Source organism: Typopeltis vanoorti, chromosome 24, assembly GCF_054136105.1.
Source record: "Typopeltis vanoorti isolate ZY-2024b chromosome 24, IOZ_Tvanoo_1.0, whole genome shotgun sequence".
NCBI lineage: Eukaryota > Metazoa > Arthropoda > Arachnida > Uropygi > Thelyphonidae > Typopeltis > Typopeltis vanoorti.
In genome coordinates, this window is record NC_143572.1 from 10,170,752 (window position 1) to 10,197,208 (window position 26,457).

Below are 26,457 nucleotides of genomic sequence, written 5' to 3' on the forward strand. Positions count from 1 at the left end.
GAAAAAGGAATTCTGCAAATCCCCCTTTCCCCAATCCCTGAATGTTTGTAGAAGGGAATTACTATTTTTTTGGGGAAACAGAGCAGGCTGTCGTATGGTAATAATAGGCTGAAATCCATTCGTACCATATATGAAGTAGAGACTGCATGACTACATTAATTGAATCTATATAATAGAGGAAGTTCCTATGTATAACTTTCATTGCATTTCATCTTTGTAATAGAAGCTTTAGTCCATATTTGATTTGTAGAGCATTGTTTCTGGATTAGCTAACCCACAGCCAACTCACTCTCACACACACACACACACACAGGTGCACTATAAGCTTGCAACTCTTTATTGGTGGAATTCACTTTAAAAATGTAATTTTAACTAGTTTCTTCTTTCTTTCTAGCCTTTGTGTTTGAAATCACCATAATATGTTTTCAGGTATGAGATATTAGCATTTCATGCAGTACTATAAATTATTATGTTTTGAATATAATTAGTTTTTTCTGTGTTTTTCTAGAGATTTAGATTCCTAGGAACGATGGCCTCTAAGAGACCAGCTCCACAGGAGTCTCCAACTTCTACTCAGAATCCTGCAAAAAAAGTTCATTTTGAACCCTGCAATGTAGGTTCTGTTTCAACATTGGTAAGTAATATTTTATTTTTTTTACTTTATCAGCTTTATTTTATATTATATATATCCTATCCTACTGCAACTTGGCTTCAGGATAATTTTGATAATAATAGGATGGTTAATCGCTTCTCCATGGGATTAACCATCCTTTTTTTTTTTTTTTTTTTTTTTTTGGTTCTTTGGTGGTTGAAGTACATCCCATATTGTATCTATCCACAGACAGTAATAAAACTGAAAATTGTAGAGGAATTTCTCTATTAAATGTCAGATTTATGAAGAATAAAGCCTTCTTTTTGTCTTTGAGTAGACCAAAAACAAATAATTGCTGATATGTTGCCATGGTACTATGTCCACATTTTCAAATGAATATTCACTTTGAATTTCTGCCATTTATTGTACAAGTATCACTCGATTAACGTGGTTAATTAATCCCTCGATGTTACTGCGTATATCAAAATCGCGTTAATGAAATCTAATAATCAATGATAAAAATTACAATTCGTCCTTGATCGATTACTGTATTAATAATTCGTTTTATATGGTACTCTTTTAGGAAAGATAAAAAAATGAATGCAAAGTAAATGTTTAATAAATACTTGTACCTACATTATTTACTGCAATTTTTTTTATCAAAAGAAGTTATCAAGAGTCATTTCAACAGTTTTAGTTTTTTTCTTATTGGCATGTTAATTCTACGATAACAAGCAAAATGACTCCAGATGTCGGCAAAAAAGCAATAAAACACAAAGAAAAAACACTGCAAATATAATACATGATGGTACAAATTAAGTGGATATTGAATTCAACATTATTTCATAGCTGAATATAGAAACTACAAGAGTTTGTGCTGAATATATAGAAACTAAAAGTTTCAGCAGATGCAAGCATAAGCAACCTTGTGGGCAACTCGTAGTAAAGGTGAAGTAAGCTCCAGATCACTTAGTATTTTCAAAAAATGTAAAGCACATCTCCTAGAATAAATAAGCCTTTGGCTCTCTATTTCAGTAATACATAATGGTTTATTTATTTTCAGTTACAATCTAGAATTATTGAACAAAAAATAAAAAACAACAACTAAACCATATTATACTGACATCAGAGGTCGCGGTGTCTCTCAGATACAATTTATTGTCAAATATCACAAATCAAACTGACAGCAAAAAACAGTGCGGAATATCACTCGTAACATATGAATGCACAGCTACTCATGACCTTCAAGCTATACACTGAATTGTGTAAGAATATTTATATTAAACATTTTGCATGGATCTGTCAGATCAGCTGCAAGCTCCGCAGGGTTAAAGGCTTGTTAATCAAAACTCTTGCCACGTATATCAAGGGATTGCTGCAATTAATTTCACCGTGTTAAGCAAAACTGCGTTAAGCAAGGAATACCTGTATTTATCAGTAATATAAATTAGTATTATTTTCAATCTCTCATGGGAGCAACTCCTTGTAAGAAGTCTTTTGTGTGTTTGCTTGCTTATTCTTTCCATGCCTCATGTCATATATGGCCAAGATCCATTTTTCTCCAGATATGTCTTATGTCACCAATTCAGCTTCTCTCCAGTCATTCTCTGCCAAGTTAATTTAGGCCTTCCTTAATCCATGTCAACTACTCTTAGAATCTCTCTGCTGTCCATTCTCAATATGTCCAATCCATTTTCCCATTTTCATCTGCATGTTTTTATTTCAGTGGTGATGCTTTTTTTTTGATCACTCAGTTTATATAAGTAATTGTTTGTTATTCATTGGAGCCAAAATATTCTCAATATTTTATTTAGGCATTTTGTTTGAAAACTATTTAATTTGGCTTCCTTTTTTTTCTTTTTTCTTTTTCTTTTTTTTTTTTTTGTAATTTTTTACATCTGTGAGCCATATAATAATACAGCCTTAACATTGCTAGTGGATATCTTTATTTTGGTTTTATTGTAATACTTTGTGATTTCCATATATTATTTAATTCTCTGAAAGCAGTATTTGCTTTTGTCAATCTTTGCATTATATCACTGTTAGTTCCATCTTCCGTATCTACATTTGCTCTCGAATATGTAAAACTCTTAACTTCTGCTGCATCTTAATTAATTTTAATTTCCTTGTGGTATTTTCTGTTCAGTTTAAGAACTTTTGTTTTAGTCTTATTTAAGACCAATCTTTTTCAGCTATATTATACAAGGCTTCCAATTTTGCTTATATATATATCAGCATATTTTGATGATATCAAGATTGTCATCTTCATAAGCTAGATCTTCCAACTGTGACATAGGATTCCATTTAATTCCTCTTCCTACACCTGTAACAACTTTTCTCATAATCGAATCAATGACTAATTTAAACAGTAAAACAGTAATGTCTGGATTACACAACAAGGTTATGTAATCCAGACATTACACAACCTTGTCTCATCTCAGTCCTTAATCTGAAACCATTCTGGTGTTTGCTGTGAAATAGCATTACTTTTATTTCCTTTTGATTATTCTCACACAGTTGTCAGGAATTCCATAACTTCTAATAATTAACCATAATGTTTCTCTAACAATACTGTCAAATGCTTTGGCAAAATCTATAAAATTTAGGTATAATGAGCTATGTTTTGTTCAATGATGTTCCTTAAGGTAAAAATATGATATACAGTACTTCCACCTGTTCTAAAACCAACTTGTTCAGCCGTAATATCTTTTCTATTTCGCTTTTGATCCTGTTTTTCAATATTTAACAAGAAAAATTTTTATAGGAGGGAAATTAGTCTATTGACAGACTAATTCCTCTCCAATTTTGACATCTAGTGAGATCTTTCTTTGGGATTATAGTTATTGTCTCTTTCCACTGTTTAGGTATCTTTTCAGTCTCTACACATTGGCAAAGATTAGTTGCAATTTAACAGAAGCAGTTTCCATAGTTGTTTTAAGCATTCCTATTGCTGTATTATCATTGCTACATGTTTTTCTCTTTTCATCTTCTCTATTACATTAATTATTTCAATTTTAGATATTGGTTCTAATGTAATAATTAAATCTATGCTAATGGGAAGTTCTTCCATTATTGAACTTCTAATCATGTCAGTTATATTGTTTTCCACACTTAAAATCTCATTAAAGTGTTCTTTCCATCTTCTAACAATCTTATTCTCTTTACTTAGCAGCAAACCATTTTTATTCCTTATAGCATTTACTTATTTGCAAGTAAACAAATATATATATTATAAATATATGTAAACAAATATATTGTAAATATTTACAATATTATTATCATCATGAGACCCCCATAGTGTCAAACTACTTATTATGGGAGGACCTCCATCGCACACACATCTCATCATACCATCACTTGAATGCATTCACTGTCTTCCCACCCACCACACTTCCAGGCAGGTGCATTTCTGCTACCCACAATTCCAAGTAAAATCCTGCTCCTTATCTTGCTCACATCCTCCTTATATTGCTTTCAGGAATGGCCCCTTGTTCTTCTCCTGTCTCCACCCATTCTATGAAAAATCTCATCCACATCCTGTAATAACCTCTTACCAACTTATGTCACAATCATGACCCCCCCCCCCCTTCTAGTAGGCTCTGCAATTTGCATTCCCTCAGTCACCTTGGTCAATCTTCTCTGAACCTTTTCCAACATCTGTTCATTCTTTTTAAATCAGAAGACCAAATCGGCAAACAGTAATCCATATGTGGTTTGATCAAAGCCTTACACAATGGAATCATAATATCCTTACTTTTACATGTCAGTGTCCTGTGCTTATTTGATTATGGCCTTAATCTGCTCTACTGCCCTCACAATTTTAGCAAAATGTTCTCAAAATTTCAAGTTCCTATCAACCCCTAGATTCTTCATCTCCTCTAAAATATTCTCACCATTCTTATACTCTGCATCCCAAATTTTACAAACTTACACTTTGCTACATTAATCTGTCATCTCACTCATTCCAATTCACCCAGTGCATTCAAATCGTCATGCAAGGCTACAAAATGTTTTACTCCTCATAATTCTTCCCAATTTTGCATCATCTTCAAACAAACAACTTATAGTATATCACCTTTCAAGTCCTTCCCAATATCATTTACATCAAAATTGAACATCTGTTTAGGAATGACCCCTAAACAGATCCTTGGGGCACATCATTAGTAACGTTCCTCTTCTACGATACCACTTCCCCATACATAATTTGCTGATAACCATCGGCTTGTCAATCTCTAATTCGGTGCACTAATCTACTATCCACCCCATCCGTTCCGGTTTAATTATCAGCTTGTCATGTGCCAATCTGTCAGAGGCTTTAGCAAAATTTAAATATAGCACTGTTTAATGCATCTGTCACCTTGTGCATTTTGACATTTCCTTTGCCAACCAGTTCTTGAACAGGTCTCAAGCAGCATTGATCTCCCTTCCATCCATTCCTCGTTCCATGATATAGTGTAATCTGTCTCCTGAGCTTGTTATAATCACCAGTTTTATAGTTCCACATATATCCCTTTCTTACAGAAGTCCTTGCATAGCTGGCCACCACCCAAGTAATTTAACACCTCATTTACAATAACATCCTTTAATGAGATAATCAAATCCAAGACACCTTTATCCCCATGTACCTCTCTTATGTATTGCCTTAGGTAGTGGTACCTCAAAAACTCATTCTCTTTGTTCTCACAGATGATGCCTCTTCATTCTAGTGTATGTTACTATTAAAATCACCCATAAAGATCATCCTTTTTTTATTAGCTAAACCGATTTGCCAATACATTTCCTTCTCACTGCTCTCCACATTACCAGGTAGTAACACCCAACTAGATATTTCATTCTGCTCACCTCCACCTTACGCCATACTGCTTCAAAACCATTGCCACTGTTTGCTCATTTCACCTACACCTTAGATGAAGATTACTCCTCTGCTACCATTAACAGCACCCCCCCCCCCCTTCTATCTTGCCTATCCCTATGAAAAACATCATCCATCTCTATTCCTGAATGCCATCCTTGTCTAACCATGTCTCACTTATTCCAGCAAGTTTGAACAAATATATTCTATTAATGCTATAATTTCATTTCCTTTATTTCAAATAATTCTGGCATTTGTACATATAACATACTAGCTTATTTCTGGTTCTGTAACAAGTCTCACTAACCCAGCTCCTCATATATGACTCCTCCAAACTCCCATCCCTTGGCCACACTTCTCTTTCATCACTGATTTTACACCTCTCCTCAGACCTTTTTGTTTCTCCCGACATCCCTTTTCATCCCAATCCACATCACCTTTACCACTTCTTGTTTCCTCAGATCATCCATTACTTCAGTCATCATGCTCTCTTGCTGCAATAGTTTCTCTAGAGAGAAACTCTCTAGAGAAACTGTTGCAGCCAGTCAGCTAGAGAGCTGTATAAAAGAAATGTAGCCCATTTCTTTTATACAGCTCTGTCCATCCCTCAAATTCATTCCACACATTCACAAAATGAATTCCTTTCTTTTTACACAAGCCTGCTAACATTCCATTCATAATCCTCGCTCGTTGTCTGAACTTATCACTAGCATACATGGCAACATGCTAACTCCCTTTCATATGCACTGATATTTTTTACCTTTTTAGCTGCCTCCTAATATCCATCCTTATGTTTTCCTTGTCGTCATTCAAATCATTTGTGCCTATTACCACTACCATCTTTTTTGCTTGCTTCTGCCTCATATCTAGTGCTTCAGTCACCTCTGCTCAATCTACTCCCCTGGAAAGCAAACCTTATGCACGTTCTCATTAACTACACCTCTAATAACTGAATTCACCTACACAACTACTCTCAAATCATTGGACACCTCTTTCACATTGTCATATTTTATTCGAGCCTTACTCCCTCTCTTTCTCTCTCTCTCTATCATACATATCTGTTATTCTTCTCATTTCCCCGTCCAATTGCTTCATCTCTTACCTCATCTTGACCAACTCCATATTTTACAGAAAATGTTTGCAGATATTGATATTAGGTCAATTCCTCTCCAATTTTTCACATCTAGTGAGATTTTTTTTTGAGCTTATAGTTATCATTTCTTTCTACTGTTTAGGTATCTTTTCGGTCTCTAGCACATTGGCAAAGATCTGTTGCTATATCTCATTGTCACATGCCTTTCCACTTTTCATCTTCTCCATTGCATTCATTATTTCATTTTTAGTTATTGGTTCTAGTGTAATATTCAGATCTATGCTTATTGGAGGTTCTTCCATTATCAAACTTCTAATCATATCAGTTATATTGTTTTCCAAATTTAAAATCTCGTTAAAGTGTTCTTTCCATCTTCTAACAATTTTATTCTCTTTACTTAGCAGCAAATCTTTTTTTACCCGTTTTATCATTTACTTCTGTCTTTTCTTCAGAGTATATTTTTCTCGTCACTCCCATACAGTTTTCCAGTGCGTCCTAATGCATCCTTTTCTGCTACTTCTGCCAAACTGCCCACATAATTTCTTTTATCTTCTGGTAGATTCTTTTAATTGACTAGTCTTTTTCATTATAATTGCTGAAATGAACATTATTTCTCTGAGATTTAGCATTTCAAATGTTAATTTTATGCCTTTCTTTTATGAGTTTCCAGATCTTGTCTGATGATAACCAATCTCTGTTCTTTTCCCCCTTCTTAGCACCCAAATAGTCTCTTGCCACCTCATTATGTACCATTTAAAAATTTTCCTCTGCTTTTCAATCATTTTTTCTGGACTTTCTCCTTCCTCAGTTTCCAGCTTCTTGTTTTCCAAAATTTTGAAATCAGTTTTTTTTTTTATCATAATAAAGAAAACTTTCATTTATTTTTAATTTAGATATATTGTATCCTGTCCTTTCATTTTGATTTCTAATTTTTTACTCCTATACAGTTTTAATTTAAGTTTGGTTTTATTGGTAATACTTCATCATTTATATATGTCTTTATGCTTATATAAATATCCTCTATCACAAGTTTATTCATTTCACAAAATGCTGCCAGCAGATTACCATTCTCATTTCTTGGACTATATGCTTCATTACCTGCTGCTCTCTTATCTTCATTATTTCTTTTGCTAACTTTAGTATTCATGTCATACTCGGTACTTGTTCTATACATTTCTATAACTTATTATAAAACTTCTCCTTCTTCAAGATCCTTCTCATTTGTTGGTGCATAAACCTGTATTATGGTTGATTTAATACATCTTAACTATAATATGTATACAATGCTGTATTTAATGAGGAGTGATGAAGTAAATTATATCTGCCTTGTATAATTTCACTGCTAGTAAGGAGCTGAATCAAATGGTAGCTATATGTCACAATGCATCTATCCATCATAATAGAACTTTTAGAAACACATAAACATATATTTATTTTTTATTTATATCATCATCATCATCAAATTCCTGCCATGTACCCTCAAGGGGTGTACAAGATATGATAGTACTACATGAAAAAAATTACATCATGATTAATTTCCTATCTACAATTTTCCTCCAAATCAGTCTGTTACTTGTCAACACTCCAATATTATCAGCTCTTATATTTCTATCGTCTAAAGCACTTTGTACCGTATCAATCCACCTATATCTTGGTCTTCCTCACGGTCGTTTTCCTACCAACCTGGCAGAGAACACTTGTTTTGCTAATCTTTCCTCGCCCATTCTGTTTAAGTGACCATACCACCTGAGATTAGCTCTGCTAACGCATTCCTGGATGCTGACAATGTCAAGTTCTTTCCTAATATCCTCGTTTTTAATATGATACTGCCATTGATGCCACCTGTTCACGCCTATAATCTTTCTCAGGACTCTCATGTCTGAAATCTCTAGTCTTTGGTCAAGTGTTTTACTTCTGACCCAGCTCTCAGATCCATAAGTTAAAACTGGTTTGAACACTGTCTTGTATACAGCTAATTTAGTGTTGCGACTAATTTCTCTCTTATTCCATATGAATTTATTCAATTGACTTCCCACCATACCAGCTTTGCTGATTCTGTTGTCTATTTCTATATTTAATTTACCATCTTCAGTAAAAATCGTGCCTAAATAGCTGAAATGTTTTACTTGTTCCACAGGTTCTCCATTCACAACACAGTTGACATTTTCAATGATTCTGCCTATTTTCATTGTCTTTGTCTTTTTATTGCTGACCTTCATACCATATCTATTACAACAGCTATTCAATTTAGTCAGAGAATCTTGCAGACTTGTAGCGGATTTATTTAGAAGTATAACATCATCCGCATAGAGCAAAGAGCTGAGATTAACATCTCCAATTTCGATATCATGTTTAATACCACTTTCCTTCATAATGCGATCCATATAGATAATGAATAACAGGGGGGATAATGTACATCCTTGTCTCACACCAGATTTAACATTAAACCATCTTCCTGTACTTCCTTCAATTCTAACTGCTGACTTACAACTCAAATAAAGACTAAGTATTGCTTGATATAATGTCCCATTGACACCATATAATCGCAGCGTATTGAATAGCTTCTCTCTTGGCACCTTGTCATATGCCTTTTCCAAATCGACAAAACTTAAATACAGATCTTTGTTATATTCCCATGCTTTCTCGACTGTTTGTCGTAAAGTGAAGATCTGATCCTGACAGCCTCTATTTGGCCTGAATCCAGCTTGTTCTTCACCAAGCTTTTCTTCCACAATTCTTCTCAACCGTTTCTCAAGTATACTTGCATAGATCTTGCCAGGAACACTCAGTAGGGAAATAAATCTACTCCAATCATCGGGAATTCGTCCCTCTGTCCAGGCTTTCTGAACTATGCAGTGCAGCCACTGTAAGACTCTTATACCACCATACTTCAGCATTTCTGGTCGAATATCATCTACTCCTGCTGCCTTTCCACATTTCAAGCCTTTGATGGCTTTTTCTACTTCAAGTATGGATATGTATTCCTGACTGCATGCCTGGTCAGTGTTTTTTACCACTGTGTTGTCATCACTGCTTGTTTCATTTAGCAGTTTTTCAAAGTAATTACTCCATACTTCAAGGATATCTTTTTCTCCCGTTTTCATGTCACCTTTATCATCTCTAATTCCTTTTATAGCACTCTTTCCTCCATTCTTAAGCTTCTTCAACAACCTCCAGAATATTTTGCCACCTTCTTGATATTTATTTTCTATATTCTTGCCAAAGTCCTCCCATGACTTTTGTTTAGCTAGTTTTACACAGTGTTTAGCATTCTTGCATTTGTCTCTATATTCTCTAAGAGCACAAGCTGACTTATTTGACAGGAACTTTTGGTATGCTTTCTTCTTTTCCTTTACTGCCTCTTTAACCTCCTGTGTCCACCAGGGAGTTCTGATTTTTTTATCCTTACAAACAACCTCACCACGTGCCTCTCTGGCAGAATCAATCAATGTTTTCTTCAGAGTTTGCCACTGAATCTCCAAGGTTTGATTCCTGTTCTCAAACTCTTTCATTTTTCCTTCAATAATCTTTGTGTATTTTAGTCTACAGCTCACATCTGAGAGCTACTCAACTTTTATTCGCTTTAAAACTTTCTTACATGTTATTCTTTTCAATATGAAATTCAATTTTATCCTGCTCAAGACTAAATAGTGATCGCTTCCAATTTCAAATCCTCTGTACACTCTGGTGTCCTGCACCAGGGAGAAAACATCACTATCAACAATAACATAGTCAATGAGACTTTTCTTATTCCTAGCCTCTTCTCTCCATGTGAATTTGTGCACGTTTTTATGTTGGAACATGGTGTTAGTAATAACCAGTCCATGTCCTGAGCAGAAATCCAACAGATATTTGCCATTATTATTAGCTTTGCTCTTTTCTCCAAATTTTCCCAAAATATTTTTGTATGTCTCACAATCATTTCCTACTCTGCTATTTAGATCCCCAACAAGGACCAACTTTTCATTTTTCATTGTGTCAGTTGCTTTTTCTAAAGCATCAAAAAATTCCTCCACTTCTACCTTAGTAGAACCTTCTGTGGGACCATAGGCACAAATAAGTCTCATTGTCCAGTTCCCCATTCTCATATTGCCCACATTACTCTACTTGAGACTGACTGCCATTCATGAAGATTAGCCTCGTATTTTGTGTTGAATACTATGGCTGCTACTCCTTTTCCTTGATTGTCATTGCCTGAATATAACATTTTGTATTTATTGCTCAGAAAGATCTCACCAGTTTTGGTCTTTTTAGTTTCAGTCACCCCTATTATGTCGATCTGGTACTTATCTAATTCCTCAGCTAGCTCAATTTCTTTGCCATTCAGGCTTCTTACGTTGATAGTACCGATCTCTAACTCTGGTGATGTTGAGTTGGGGTTTATTTTCAGATTTGTTCCAGTAGCCGACTTTTCGCTGTTCGCCCTGGTTCCCTGGCGAAAACAACGGGGGCCTTGTTTAACCGGGCGACGCCCCAGCCGGCATGAAATTTTGTCATGTTGTACCATCATTCTATATTTTGGTTTAACCAATAAGGATACAATTTGGTCGGCTAAATCCCAAATTGCCAGCCCATCCTCGTCCGTTCAGTATCCAAGTAGATACCCAACAGGGTGCACTACGAGAAGGTGTGGATTGGACATTAGGTCAGAAGCCCTGGTCGGTTCTCTGCATTCCTTTAAAGGCTATGTGGAGGTCTCCTCTCAGTTATACAGCTTTGACCCTTAAGCACCCCTTTTATTTATATATATATATATATATATATATATATATATATATATATATATATATTTTCGCCACATATATATATATATATATATATTGTATTTTTTTTTTTTTTTTTTTTTTTTTGCCAAAACAATTTTCCACAAAAAAATTTTATTTATATATATATATTTATATTTATATAATTTATTTATTTATATATATATATATATATATATATATATATATTGTATTTTTTTTTTTTTATTGAAAATAAACAATTTTTTTTTGCCAAAACAATTTTCCACAAAAATAATCTGTAAGTATTAATTAAAATTTGAAGACTGCATAGAAAAATTATATGGTTAGTATATGCCATTTTTGGCTGAGTAGATCTCCCCTCTCTTTCCAAACCTCTAGGCCACGTTCAAATTTCACTATGGCATGGATGTTTCTGGAAGTCTTTTAGATGGTAGCTGATCTTCATTAAATTAAAAAAAAAAAAAAAAAAAAAAAAAAAAAAAAAAAAAAAAAAAAAAAAAAAAGGTGCAAGACAACTATCCTGCTCAAGGCAGCTGGGGAAAAAAGGTGTTCGGCCTCTAAAATAGGATTTCTACATTATCTAACTATGCTAGCCTTCCTTCAAGTATGGATATGTATTCCTGATTGCATGCCTCTATAGTGTTTTTTTACCACTGTGCTGTCCCTAATTGTTTCATTTAGCAATTTTTCCAAGTAATTGCTCCATACATCAAGATTATCTTTCTCTCTAATTTTCATGTCACCTTTATCATCTCTAATTCCTTTTACAGCACTCTTTCCTCTATTTCTGAGCTTATTCAACAGCCTCCAGAATATTTTGCCATCTTCCTGCTATTTATTTTCTATGTTCTTACCAAAGTCTTCCCATGACTTTTGTTTAGCTAATTACACAGTGTTTAGCTTTATTTTTGTCTCCGTATTACAGTACTACAGTTATATGGGCTAAAACGAACATTATACATCGCAACACGGTGCATATTTAAATCTTAAGTTAGTTTAAGAAGATATAGGAAGACAGTTTGATGTGAAATCAGACTAGAGCATCATTACACATCCTGTATATTCTGTAAACCTTGTTAGTAGTACATCAGGAATTTGATTATGATGTTACAGTGCTAGTTACCTATGAATCATCTTATCCTTTATTAATGTCATTGGGAATTGTAGAAGAATGGACTCAAAAATTATGTTCACCCTTGACAAGTGTATTTTGTCATTTGGTGAGTGTCATCAGACTAGACAAAATAGAATATTTATTTCTTTAATTAAAACTTAATTCTTTAAACATTTTGTTAAGAAAACACAGATGTAGCACTACTAAGGTACAAAGTGCATAACCTAAAGTGTAAGGTTATGCACTTTGGGGTGAAAAGAATAGCAGCAATATATCACATTGGTGGGACTGTACTCCAGGAGACTGATGAGGCCAGGGATTTGGGAGTGTTGGTGGATAGGGAATTGAAGTTTAGGGGACACATTGCAAAAGTGACTAAAACAGCTCACCAAATCACTTGGCTTCTGAAAAATACTTTAACATGCAGAGACAAACAAGTTGTTGTTCCTCTGTATCGAGCCTTGATAAGACCCATCTGGACTACTGTGCCCAGTTATGGGCACCAGGGTTTCTTCGTGATGGGGAGGAAGTGGAGAGGATCCAGAGACGAGTGACCAAGATGATAGCAGGTCTGTGGAATGAACCTTATGAGAATAGGTTGAAGATTTGTGGGTTGCAGAAATTGGTCAATAGGCGAAGGAGGGGTGATATGATTGAGACATTCAAATTACTGAAGGGTTTCTATAAGATTGATCCAGAAGATATTTTTGAAAATATGACTGGTGGTGGGAGGACTAGGGGCCATGAATGGAAGCTGGGCAAGAGCATGGTTGACAAGGGTGTTAGAGCTAGGTTTTTTACTTGGAGAGTAGTGAATGAGTGGAATAAGCTTCCAGAGTCTGTTCTGGGTGCTACGACCGTGAATGAGTTCAAGGCTAGGTATGATAGATACTGTGTGAATGTCGAATAGTTGTTCTTGACATGATGTTAGGGCCTCCCTCGATGAGTCTGTCGACTCCTTGGAGTTGCCCAGAACAATAATAATAATAATATATGGATCACATTATGAAGGAAATTACATTAATCCTGATATCAGAACTGGATATATATTCATTTCAGCTCTTCATACAAATGATGATACACACACACACACACACACACACATTCCTAAACAACCATTAAGTCTTCAGATTCTTTAGCAAAATTGAATAAATGCTTTAAGAAATTTGGCATGAAAATCAACAATAAAAAAAAGACAAACCACAAAATAGATAGGAATATGAAAAAGAGCTGCATTATTAGTTGAGAACCTATAAAACAAGCAAAACGTTTCAACTATTAGGCACAAATTTTAGTAAAGATAATAAATTAAATGTAGAAATAGACAAAGCAAACCTGGTATGGTGCAAAGCCAATTAATAAATTTAATGATCAACAAATATGAGAGCTAAATATAAGAGATCTGTGAAAAATTAAGGAGCGAGTAGATGGCATCAATTGCAGAACCATATGCAAAATTATATTAGGAAGAAACATGATATTGTTAGCATTCAAACATGTGTAAGCAGGTGGTATTGTCTCTTAAACAGGAAGACAGTTTGCCAAAGTATTTATAAAGTTAGCAAAGCAGGTGTTTCTTCTAAAATTGTAGGAAAAAGATCAAGAAGAACACCAAGATCTAAGTGAATTTCATGCGGTTAGAAGTACCTTAGAAGATAAATATGAAATATGACTACTTGTGTTTTGATAGATAAGACTAATTTTGAGGAAAATTGTTGATAGGGTGTTAGTAATAATGTAAAGTTAATCATGTAGTACTCTTGTATTATTCTGTAAACCCTGTTGGTAGTACATCAGGAATTTGATTATGATGTTACAGTGCTAGTTACCTATGAATCATCTTATCCTTTATTAATGTCATTGGGAATTGTAGAAGAATGGACTCAAAAATTATGTTCACCCTTGACAAGTGTATTTTGTCATTTGGTGAGTGTCATCAGACTAGACAAAATAGAATATTTATTTCTTTAATTAAAACTTAATTCTTTAAATATTTTGTTAAGAAAACACAGATGTAGCACTACTAAGCACTTGATGAAATGCGTATTGATTTATTGGGAAATAATGTTAAAAAAAATGAGTGGAACTTCGGTGATTATATTTTTAGCATGCTGAGTAGGGATTTTGCATAATTTATCAACCCTGATTGTAATAATAACAACATTCAGCTCTGATTGACTCAGTTATCAGTATATTAATATCAACTATCATTTAAAATTTAGTAATGATTGATAGCATTTTATAATTAATAAAGCTATCATACTTAACAATGTTGCAGTTAATAAGTGATTGTCACATTGCTGTAATTATGAATATACTGAATGTCATTAACAATTTCTAATTACTTACTAATTATTCATTCCATTAAATATTACTTAATCTACCTTCCTTATATATAATAAAAATTTATTCTTAAAACTACTTAAATTGACAGCATCTACCTCCTTTTGTTGATATGCATTCCAAATAATTTTTCACCAATAACTGCAAAAATCAAACTTATGAGTTCTAATCCTTCCTTTGTCCACTAGCAGAGCTTATTATACTTTTTAATAGTATAGCTGCATAAAGTTAACTAAGATTAACATCTCCAATTCTGATGTTAGATGTAATGCCACTTTCCTTCATAATGTGATCCATATAAAATTAATTAAAAAATAAATAATAAAAAATAAAATAAAAAATGATGGTACAACATGACAAAATTTCATGCCGGATGGGGCATCGCCCAGTTAAACAAGGCCCCCGTTGTTTTCGCCAGGGAACCAGGGCGAACAATGAAAAGTCAGCTACTGGAACAAATCTGAAAACATACCCCAACTCAACATCACCAGAGTTAAAGATCGGTACTATCAACATAAGAAGCCTAAATGGCAAAGAAATGGAGCTAGCTGAGGAATTAGATAAGTACCAGATCGACATAATAGGGGTGACTGAAACAAAAAAGACAAAAACTGGTGAGATCTTCCTGAGCAATAAATACAAAATGTTATAATCAGGCAATGACAATCAAGGAAAAGAAGGAGTAGCCATAGTATATACAACACAAAATATGAGACTAATCTTCTTGAATGGCAGGCAGTCTCAAGTAGAGTAATGTCGGCAAATATGAGAATGGGGAACTGGACAATGAGACTTTTTTGTGCATATGGTCCCACAGAAGGTTCTACTAAGGTAGAAGTGGAGGAATTTTTTGAGGCTTTAGAAAAAGCAACTGAGACAATGAAAAAGGAAAAGTTGGTCCTTGTTGGGGATCTAAATAGCAGAGTAGGAAATGATTGTGAGACATACAAAAATATTTTGGGAAAATTTGGAGAAAAGAGCATAGCTAATAATAATGGCAAATATCTGTTGGATTTCTGCTCAGGACATGGACTGGTTATTACTAACACCATGTTCCAACATAAAAATGTGCACAAATTCACATGGAGAGAAGAGGCAAGGAATAAGAAAAGTCTCCTTGACTATGATATTGTTGATAGTGATGTTTTCTCCCTGGTGCAGGAAACCAGAGTGTACAGAGGATTTGAAATTGGAAGTGAACACTATTTAGTCTTGAGCAGGATAAAATTGAATTTCGTATTGAAAAGAATAACATGTAAGAAAGTTTTAAAGCGAATAAAAGTTGAGCAGCTCTCAGATGTGAACTGTAGACTAAAATACACAAAGGTTATTGAAGAAAAAATGAAAAAGTTTGAAAACAGGAACCAAACCTTGGAGATTCAGTGGCAAGCCTCGAAGAAAACCCTGATTAATTCAGCAAGAGAGGCATGTGGTGAAGTTGTCTGCATGGATAGAAAAATTAGAGCTCCATGGTGGACACAGGAAGTTAATGAGGCAGTTAAGGAAAAGAAGAAAGCATATCAAAAGTTCCTGGCAAATAAGTCAGCTTGTGCTCTTAGAGAATACAGAGACAAATGCAAGAATGCAAAACACTGTGCAAAAATAGCTAAACAAAAGTCATGGAAGGACTTTGGCAAGAATATAGAAAATAAATATCAAGAAGGTGGCAAAATATTCTGGAGGTTGTTGAAGAAGCTTAGGAATGGAGGAAAGAGTGCTGTAAAAGGAGTTAGAGAAGATAAAGGTGACATGAAAACGGGAGAAAAAGATATCCTTGAAGTATGGAGTAATTACTCTGAAAAACTGCTAAATGAAACAAGCAGTGATGACAGCACAGTGGTAAAAAAACACTGACCAGGCATGCTGTCAGGAATACATATCCATACTTGAAGTAGAAAAAGCCATCAAAGTCTTGAAATTTGGAAAGGCAGCAGGAGTAGATGATATTCAACCAGAAATGCTGAAGTATGGTGGTATAAAATTCCTACAGTGGCTGCACTGCATAGTTCAGAAACCCCGGATGGTGGTATGAATTCCCGATGATTGCAGTAGAGCTCTCATAGTACCCATATATAAAAAGGGAAATAAAACTGAATGTGAGAATTAGAGGTATTTCCCTACTGAGTGTTCCTGGCAAGATCTATGCAAGCTTGGTGAAGAACAAGCTGGATTCAGGCCAAATAGAGCATGTCAGGATCAGATCTTCACTTTATGACAAATAGTCGAGAAAGCATGGAAATATAACAGTGATCTGTATTTAAGTTTTGTTGATTTGGAAAAGGCATATGACAAGGTGCCAAGAGAGAAGCTATTCAATACGCTACAGTTATATGGTGTCAATGGGGCATTATATCAAGTAATACTTAGTCTTTATTTGAGTTGTAAGTCGGCAGTTAGAATTGAAGGAAGTACAGAAAGATGGTTTAATATTAAATCTAGTGTGAGATAACGATGGACATTATCCCCTCTGTTATTCATTATCTATATGGATCACATTATGAAGAAAAGTGGTATTAAACATGATATCAAAATTGGAGATGTTAATGTCAGCTTTTTGCTTTATGCGGATGATGTTATACTTCTAAATAAATCAGCTACAAGTCCGCAAGATTCTCTGACCAAATTAAATAACTGTTGTAATAGATATGGTATGAAGGTCAGCAATAAAAAGACAAAGACAATGAAAATAGGCAGAATCGTTGAAAATGTCAACTGTGTTGTGAATGGAGAACCTGTGGTACAAGTAAAACATTTCAGCTACTTAGGCAAGATTTTTAGTGAAGATGGTAAATTCAATATAGAAATAGACAACAGAATCAGCAAAGCTGGTATGGTGGGAAGTCAATTCAATAAATTCATGTGGAATAAGAGAGAAATTAGTCGGAACACTAAATTAGCTGTATACAAGACAGTGTTCAAACCAGTTTTAACTTATGGATATGAGAGCTGGGTCAGAAGTAAAACACTTGACCAAAGACTAGAGACTGCAGATATGAGAGTCCTGAGAAAGATTATAGGCGTGAACAGATGGCATCAATGGCAATATCATATTAAAAATGAGGATATTAGGAAAGAACTTGACATTGTCAGCATCCAGGAATATGTTGGCAGAGCTAATCTCAGGTAGTATGGTCACTTAAACAGAATGGGCGAAGAAAGATTAGCAAAACAAGTGTTCTCTGCCAGGTTGTCAGCAAAATGACCCAGAGGAAGACCAAGATATAGGTGGATTGATACGGTACAAATTGCCTCAGACAATAGAAATATAAGATCTGATAATGTTGCAGTCTTGACAAGTAACAGACTGATTTGGAGGAAAATTGTAGATAGGAAGTTAGTAATGATGTAATTTTTTTCATGTAGTACTATCATATCCTGTACACCCCTTGAGAGTACATGGCTGGAATTTGATGATGATGATAATAAAAAAAAAACCTTAGCCCACCCATGGTATAATTGTACTATAGGTTTTTGGAAAAAAAATTTTTCCTGAGTGGCAACCACTTAAAATATAAATAAATAAATAGATAGATGGTTAACAGTAGAGATAATGAGCTTCCTTCTATTCTAACTGCCAACGTGCATCAGCTCAAATGTGAATTATGTATTTCGCGATATAATGTCCCATTTACACCATATAATTATTGCATTTTAAACAGCTCTTGACATCTTGTCATATGCCTTTTCAGGTTGTACAAAACTTAAATACAGATCCTTGTTATGTTCTCATGATTTCTCAACTATTAAATAAAATGGAATTTTGACAACTTCTGTTTGGCCTGAACCCAGCTGTTCTCCAAGTTTCTCTTCCACAATTTTTATTATCTTTGAACTTATGGTTCATGTTGTTCCTTTTTTAATTTTTGATATGAAAGATTCATCTTTTTATGGAGCACCCTTGGATCAGAACATGTCTTTTGACTGCAGTTCTTTTGAAATTAAAAAATTAATGAAATGATCATATATGTGTTATTGCCTACCTTTGCTGTGTTTTTGGCAATTATGATCTTTGAAATTTGAACTGGAGATTAGATGGTGATGAATGAATATGGTATTAACAATAAGTACAATAGTGACATGGAGCTCCATTGCATCTTTTAAAATCTGAGATATAAATAAAAGAGTCTAAAGTATAAAAATGATAGGATACTATTGAAAAATGAAATGGACAAAGAATAAATTTGGTAATGCATTATATGATATAATAAATACGCTATAAAACTTGTAAAAATTAAAAGTCGGAATATCTTAAAAAATACTCTGAAGAATGAAAGAAGACTAATGTAAAGGCCTTGGAAGTAAAAATATAATATATGATGAAAGATGAATCCAGTTAAATGAATTAACATATCCAATTCTGATATCAGATGTAATGTCACTTTCCTTCATAATGTGGTCATAAAGATGAATTTCATTAAATGGGATTCATCTTTCATCGTATATTATTATATTTTTACTTCCAAGGCCTTTACATTAGTCTTTTTTTTCATTCTTCACAGTTTTTAAGTTCTAGAGTTTTAATCTTTTAATTTATTTTGACTTTTAATTTTTTTGAAGTTTTATAGTGTATTTCACATCATTCATTACCAAATTTATTTTATGTCTACATTCTGTCTTTTATTTGTATCCTATCATTTTTATGTTTTAGACTCTTTTACTTATATCTCGGGTGGAGGTTCATGTTACTATTCTGCTTATCATTAAATATCATATTCATTCATCACCATATATAGTCTCCACTTCAAGTTTCAAAGATCATAATTACCAAAAAAATACAGCAAAGGTAACACCTTTATATGATCATTTCATTATTTTTTTTTTAATTTAAAAAGAGCTGCAGTCAAAAGACATCTGATCCAAGGGTTCTCCATAAAAATAAACTAAATAAAAAATAAAACTTTGCTTATCTCTTTATTCTCTTCCACAATTTTTTTTTTTAGCCTTTTCTCAAGAATGCTTGTATAAATCATAATTGGACTGCTCAGTAAGGAACTTCCTCTGTTAATGAACAAGTAAATCAGGACTCAAAAAACCTATAACAAAGCCAAATCATCAAGAATTGTGGCCATGTACAGAAATGGTCTATGTTAATCACAGCTTCTTTTTCAGAGCATTCAAAAATCATGATAAATGTTAAAAAACCCTAATCATTGTGACAAAAATTAAGGTGTGATTCTACATCAGGTTTGCATGTCTTTCTTCCAAAACCTGGTGAATGCAAATCACAGGCATTCTATACATTGCATGGTTAGTCTGTTTCAAATATTCTGTATTACTGATACCATTAAATTGCTAGCTGCGAAACCCAGTCAATTGCATTCAGTTCATTTTTTTATTTGATTTTTCTGAAGATGTATGCTATAATGCATTTAGAATCTATTAGAGAATAAAACTTAATAAATTGTTCAATGAACCATTTCCATGTAATAAATATACTGCACATTAACTTTGAACATGTTCTACATCCATAGAAGTCTCCGAAGCAGTATAACAACATGCAATATGTACGTTTCAGCTTCATAACATGTTTTTAACCTCCTTTGTTGATTAGGGTACCCTACAAGTTCTTTTCTCTTGTAGGGTACTCTTCAAATGCTATCAAGAAAAGAACTTGTGGGAACAAGTTCTTTTCTCTTCTTCTAAGTAATCCACTGTTTAGCTATTTGTTGATTGGTGTTCCCATCTCACACTGGTTCTGCTGGATAATGCAGTATCTAATGCTGCTTGTTATTGAATCTAATTTTTGCTTTTCTTTCTAACACTCATAGTATTGTAATTGCATAAATTTAAACATTGGGATGCTAAAAATCTTATAAGGTTTTTAAGGTTTTTAATTAGAAATAAAAATTTTAAAGGTAAGTAGATAGACTGGTAGTTGAATTTCATTACTTGTTGTTGAGACTAATACCCTTCGTACTGAAATCTTAAAGTGACTTGAAAAAAATCATGCTTAGTTTATAAAGCAGATTTTCCAGATTATCTACTCCTTTATCCAGTCAATGCTAATGTGTGATAGGTTAACAGTTGTCCATGAGTGGGATCCACATACAGGGAGGTGGGGATGAAATAACATTCTGCAGTAACATCAGCATTTCATGACTTCTATTAGGAAAAATGTCATAATTTTCAATGTATTGTAAAATCTAACTGCAATGTTTTGCCCTATCTATGCTGTTAAAATATTATTTTATTTTTAAAGAACATGTAGGGATTACAGTCACCAAAATTACCATTGGTCCACTCACTAAATCTTATTATTAACATTAAAGAACAAATGCCTGTGACTTACACATTTTCCAGGAACATAGTGATCACATAAATTGTATCCTTTACTTTGGACTTTTGTTACCTAAATGAAACCCTGCATTTTAAGCTGTTACATCTTGATAGCTATTTCTCACATTAATGAACTATTCTATTTCAGTCCCTTAAGCAGTAGATGTTGTTATGAAACTTTTACTTTAGTAATTACAGACCAGGAAGACGATTTGTTCTGATATTTGAGGAGTAAGATGATTGAAGTAAACAATTGCATGGTACTGTACCAGAGGTTGATTGACATGTAAGGGTCAGTTAATTGAAGAGTTGGTGTTTTGAAGATTGGATAAATGGTGGATCATTGTAGTATCATTGATTAAAAATTAAGAATAGTCCCGACACCAAGCCCCATGGAACTCCACAGTTACAGCATCTCAGTCAGAAATATAACTACTCACAGCTTCTCTCTGCCCCACCACCACTTCATTTTCTTACCATTGGGTCATATTTTTTTCTAATTCCTGATTATGTAATGCTGTTGAATATTGATTGCCTTACTAAAACTCAAACATGCCATGTGGAAAGTTCATTGAATAGGTTGTGCCATTGATTAAGTTATGCTGAGACTTGCTTATTTCATCATCATCATCATCAAATTCCTGCCATGTAAGGGGTATACAGGATATGATAGTACTACATGAAAAAAATTACATTATTACTAACTTCCTATCTATAATTTTCCTCCAAATCAGTGTGTTACTTGTCAAGACTCCAACATTATCAGATCTTATATTTCTATTGTCTAAGGCAATTTGTACCGTATCAATCCACCTATATCTTGGTCTTCCTCTGAGTCATTTTGCTGCCAACCTGGCACAGAACACTTGTTTTGCTAATCTTTCTTCGCCCATTCTGTTTAAGTGACTATACCACCTGAGATTAGCTCTGCTAACACATTCCTGGATGTTGACAATGTCAAGTTCTTTCCTAATATCCTCGTTTTTAATATGATATTGCCATTGATGCCATCTGTTCATGCCTATAATCTTTCTCAGGACTGTCATATCTGCAGTCTCTAGTCTTTGATCAAGTGTTTTACTTCTGAACCAGCTCTCAGATCCATAAGTTAAAACTGGTTTGAACACTGTCTTGTATACAGCTAATTTAGTATTCCAACTAATTTCTCTCTTATTCCATATGAATTTATTCAATTGACTTCCTACCATACCAGCTTTGCTGATTCTGTTGTCTATTTCTATATTTAATTTACCATCTTCAGTAAAAATCGTGCCTAAGTAGCTGTAATGTTACACTTGTTCCACAGGTTCTCTATTCACAATACAGTTGACATTTGCAATGATTCTGCCTATTTTCTTTGTCTTTTTATTGCTGACCTTCATACCATATCTATTACAACAGCTATTCAATTTAGTCAGAGAATCTTGCAGGCTTGTAGCAGATTTATTTAGAAGTATATCAACATCCGCATAAAGCAAAGAGCTGGCATTAACATCTCCAATTTTGATATCATGTTTAATACCACTTTTCTTCATAATGTGATCCATATAGATAATGAATAACAGAGGGGATAATGTCCATCGTTATCTCACACTAGATTTAACATTAAACCATCTTCCTGTACTTTTTTCAGTTCTAACTGCTGACTTACAACTCAAATAAAGACTAAGTATTGCTTGATATAATGACCCATTGACACCATATAACTGTAGCGTATTGAATAGCTTCTCTCTTGGCACCTTGTCATATGCCTTTTCCAAATCAACAAAACTTAAATACAGATCTCTGTTATATTCCCATGCTTTCTCGAGTATTTTTCGTAAAGTGAAGATCTGATCCTGACAGCCTCTATTTGGCCTGAATCCAGCTTGTTCTTCACCAGGCTTTTCTTCCACAATTCTTCTCAACTGTTTCTCAAGTATACGTGCATAGATCTTGCCAGGAACACTCAGTAGGGAAATAAATCTACTCCAATCATCGGGAATTTGTCTCTCTGTCCAGGCTTTTTGAACTATGCAGTGTAACCACTGTAAGACTCTTATACCACCACCATACTTCAGCATTTCTGGTCGAATATCATCTACTCCTGCTGCCTTTCCACATTTCAAGCCTTTGGTGGCTTTTTCTACTTCAAGTATGGATATGTTTTCCTGACTGCATGCCTGGTCATTGTTTTTTGCCACTATGCTGTCATCACTGCTTGTTTCATTTAGCAGTTTTTCAAAGTAATTACTCCATACTTCAAGGATATCCTTTTCTCCCGTTTTCATGTCACCTCTATCATCTCTAACTCCTTTTACAACACTCTTTCTTCCATTCCTAAACTTCTTCAACAACCTCCAGAATATTTTGCCACCTTCTTGATATTTATTTTCTATATTCTTGCCAAAATACTCCCATGACTTTTGTTTAGCTAGTTTCACACAATTTTAGCATTCTTGCATTTGTCTCTGTATTCTCTAAGAGCACAAGCTGACATATTTGACAGGAACTTTTGATATGCTTTCTTCTTTTCCTTCACTGCCTCTTTAACTTCCTGTGTCCACCAGGGAGTTTTGATTTTTTTATCCTTGCAGACAACCTCACCACATGCCTCTCTTGCAGAATCAATCAGTGTTTTCTTCACAGTTTGCCACTGAATCTCCATGGTTTGATTCCTGTTCTCAAACTGTTTCATTTTTTCTTCATAATCTTTGTGTATTTTAGTCTACAGTTCACATCTAAGAGCTGATCAACTTTTATTCTCTTTAAAATTTTCTTACATGTTATTCTTTTCAATATGAAATTCAATTTTATCCTGCTCAAGACTAAATAGTGATCACTTCCAGTTTCAAATCTCTGTACACTCTGGTGTCCAGCACCATGGAGAAAACATCACTATCAACAATATCATAGTCAATGAGACTTTTCTTATTCCTTGCCTCTTCTCTCCATGTGAATTTGTGCACGTTTTTATGTTGGAAAATGGTGTTCGTAATAACCAGTCCATGTCCTGAGCAGAAATCCAACAGGTATTTGCCATTATTATTAGCTTTGCTCTTTTCTCCAAATTTTCCCAAAATATTTTTGTATGTCTCACAATCATTTCCTACTCTGCTATTTAGATCCCCAACAAGGACCAACTTTTCATTTTTCATCGTGTCAGTTGCTTTTTCTAAAGCTTCAAAAAATTCCTCCACTTCTACCTTAGTAGAACCTTCTGTGGGACCATATGCACAAATAAGTCTCATTGTCCAGTTCCCCATTCTCATATTTGCCCACATTACTCTACTTGAGACTGACTGCCATTCATGAAGATTAGCCTCGTATTTAGTGTTGAATACTATGGCTACTCCTTCTTTTCCTTGATTGTCATTGCCTGGATATAACATATTGTATTTATTGCTCAGGAAGATCTCACCAGTTTTTGTCTTTTTTGTTTCAGTCACCCCTATTATGTCGATCTGGTACTTATCTAATTCCTCAGCTAGCTCAATTTCTTTGCCATTCAGGCTTCTTATGTTGATAGTACTGATCTTTAATTCTCGTGATGTTGAGTTGGGGTGTGTTTTCAGATTTGTTCCAGTAGCTGACTTTTCATTGTTCGCCCTGGTTCCCTGGCGAAAACAACGGGGGTCTTGTTTAACCGGGCGACCCCCCAGCCGGCATGAAATTTTGTCATGTCGTACCATCATGTTTTATTTAGGTTTAACCAATAAGAATACAACTTGGTCAGCTAAATCCCAAATTGCCAGCCCATCCTCGTTCGTTCAGTATCCAAGTAGATACCCAACAGGGTGCACCACGAGAAGGTGAGGATTGGACATTAGGTCAGAAGCCCTGGTCGGCTCTCTGCATTCCTTTAAAGGCTATGTGGAGGTCTCCTCTCAGTTATACAGCTTTGACCCTTATTTCATTCATATCTTAATGTCTTTATATGCTGTTATTAACAGTAGAAATTTTACATATTTTCGCTATTATGGATTGGGGATATTATACATGATTCACACTTTTCTAGTCAGCTGAAACTTTTCTCAAATGATGATGTATTATTAAAGGTATTAATAATAATAATGAGAGCATCAGCAGAATGATATGATGCATTTTCTACTTGGAATTGTCCAATAGTTATGTTTCATTTAAAGTCATTGGGACAATAGCTATTTACTAATTTTAAGTGGAAAAGGCAGCTTTGTTTACTCTTTTTCTCCCCCTTGAATTAAAGGACAACTTTCCTCAAAAAATAATAATAATCAGGCTAAAAGGTAACAGTTATCAATATTTCAGCAGCCACAGTTTTTTTTTTTTTTAATTCATTTAATATGAAAATCACAAGCAGCATTTGCTTCTAACTTCATCAAGATCTTGAAATTCAAACTGGACTAAGTAGACATGATGTATAGACAATATATGGAAATAAAAAAAATATTTTCCTTAAACGTGTTTGTCATTTGTTTAATTTAATTTACATCTTGAATGACAAAGTAGGAGGTTTTACAGATTGGTTGAGAACCAGAAATGAAAGGTGTTAGTTTGACATTGATTGCCTGAATATATTAAAAAAAAAAAATTAATATGGAATTGTTCCTTTCTCCTGTTTGTTAGTCGCTGCAGTCCACAAATTCACAATCTGTTTACATAATATGTATAAAGACTGATTGCATTCTCAATCTTGATTAAAAGGTGTTTATTGTCCATTATACATAAATTTTAAGAGCTCATTTAATATTTTAAAAATAAGTTATGATTGATTTTAATTCAGTGTAACATTTTAAAATATTATTTTAGGAAGAAATGGATCTCAAAGTCCTTCACTTCCAAAACAGAAAACTGGCTGAAAGACTTGAACAGAGACACCGCCAGGAAGGAGAACTCCGACAAAGAATAGAACAGCTAGAAAAGCGTCAAACCAGTGATGAAGCTGTACTCTGTGTTGTCAATCGTTACTGGAATCAGGTAGGAATTAACATCACTGAATTCCCCTCCCCCCCTTTTTTTTTTTTAACTCATTCAGAACTATTTAAAATATACGTCTTCTATCATATATTCAATTAGTATCATTATTAAGAGAGAGCTCCAGGGAATCGAAGACTCATCGAGGAAGGCTACATACCACCCAAACCACCTTTGTCATACCTATTCTTGAATTCATTCGCACTACTTGCACACACACACAGCATTCAGTGGCAATCCATCTAAACACCACTCTCTGGGGGGGAAAATCTAGCTTTCTCCCCCAGCATTCATTCTCAACTTCCAAAGATGCCCTCTCATCCTTTCCCACCCTCCAGAAAATTCCATCTACTGAAATTCTGTATGACTTTCAGAAGTTTGTAAGTCTCAATCATATCACCCCATCCTTTCTCCTGTTTGTTAGTAGCTGCAGTTCACAAAGTCATAATCTGTATGAAGACAGATTGGATTCACAATCCTGATATAATTTTTAACACTCCTTTGCACTCT

The 26,457-nt window shown here is 34.2% G+C and overlaps 1 protein-coding gene across 8 annotated transcripts in view; it reads left to right on the forward strand.

Annotated features, from left to right (window-relative positions):
• Bre1 (E3 ubiquitin-protein ligase Bre1) overlaps positions 1-26,457 on the forward strand; it is a 385,362-nt gene that overhangs the window by 51,494 nt on the left and 307,411 nt on the right. For all 8 annotated transcript variants that reach the window (XM_090413492.1, XM_090413495.1, XM_090413499.1 and 5 more), the window contains exons 3-4: positions 509-634; positions 25,783-25,950. In XM_090413492.1, the coding sequence (XP_090269618.1) occupies positions 530-634; positions 25,783-25,950 (273 nt within the window). In that variant the 5' untranslated portion in view covers positions 509-529. The remainder of the gene's footprint in view (positions 1-508; positions 635-25,782; positions 25,951-26,457) is intronic.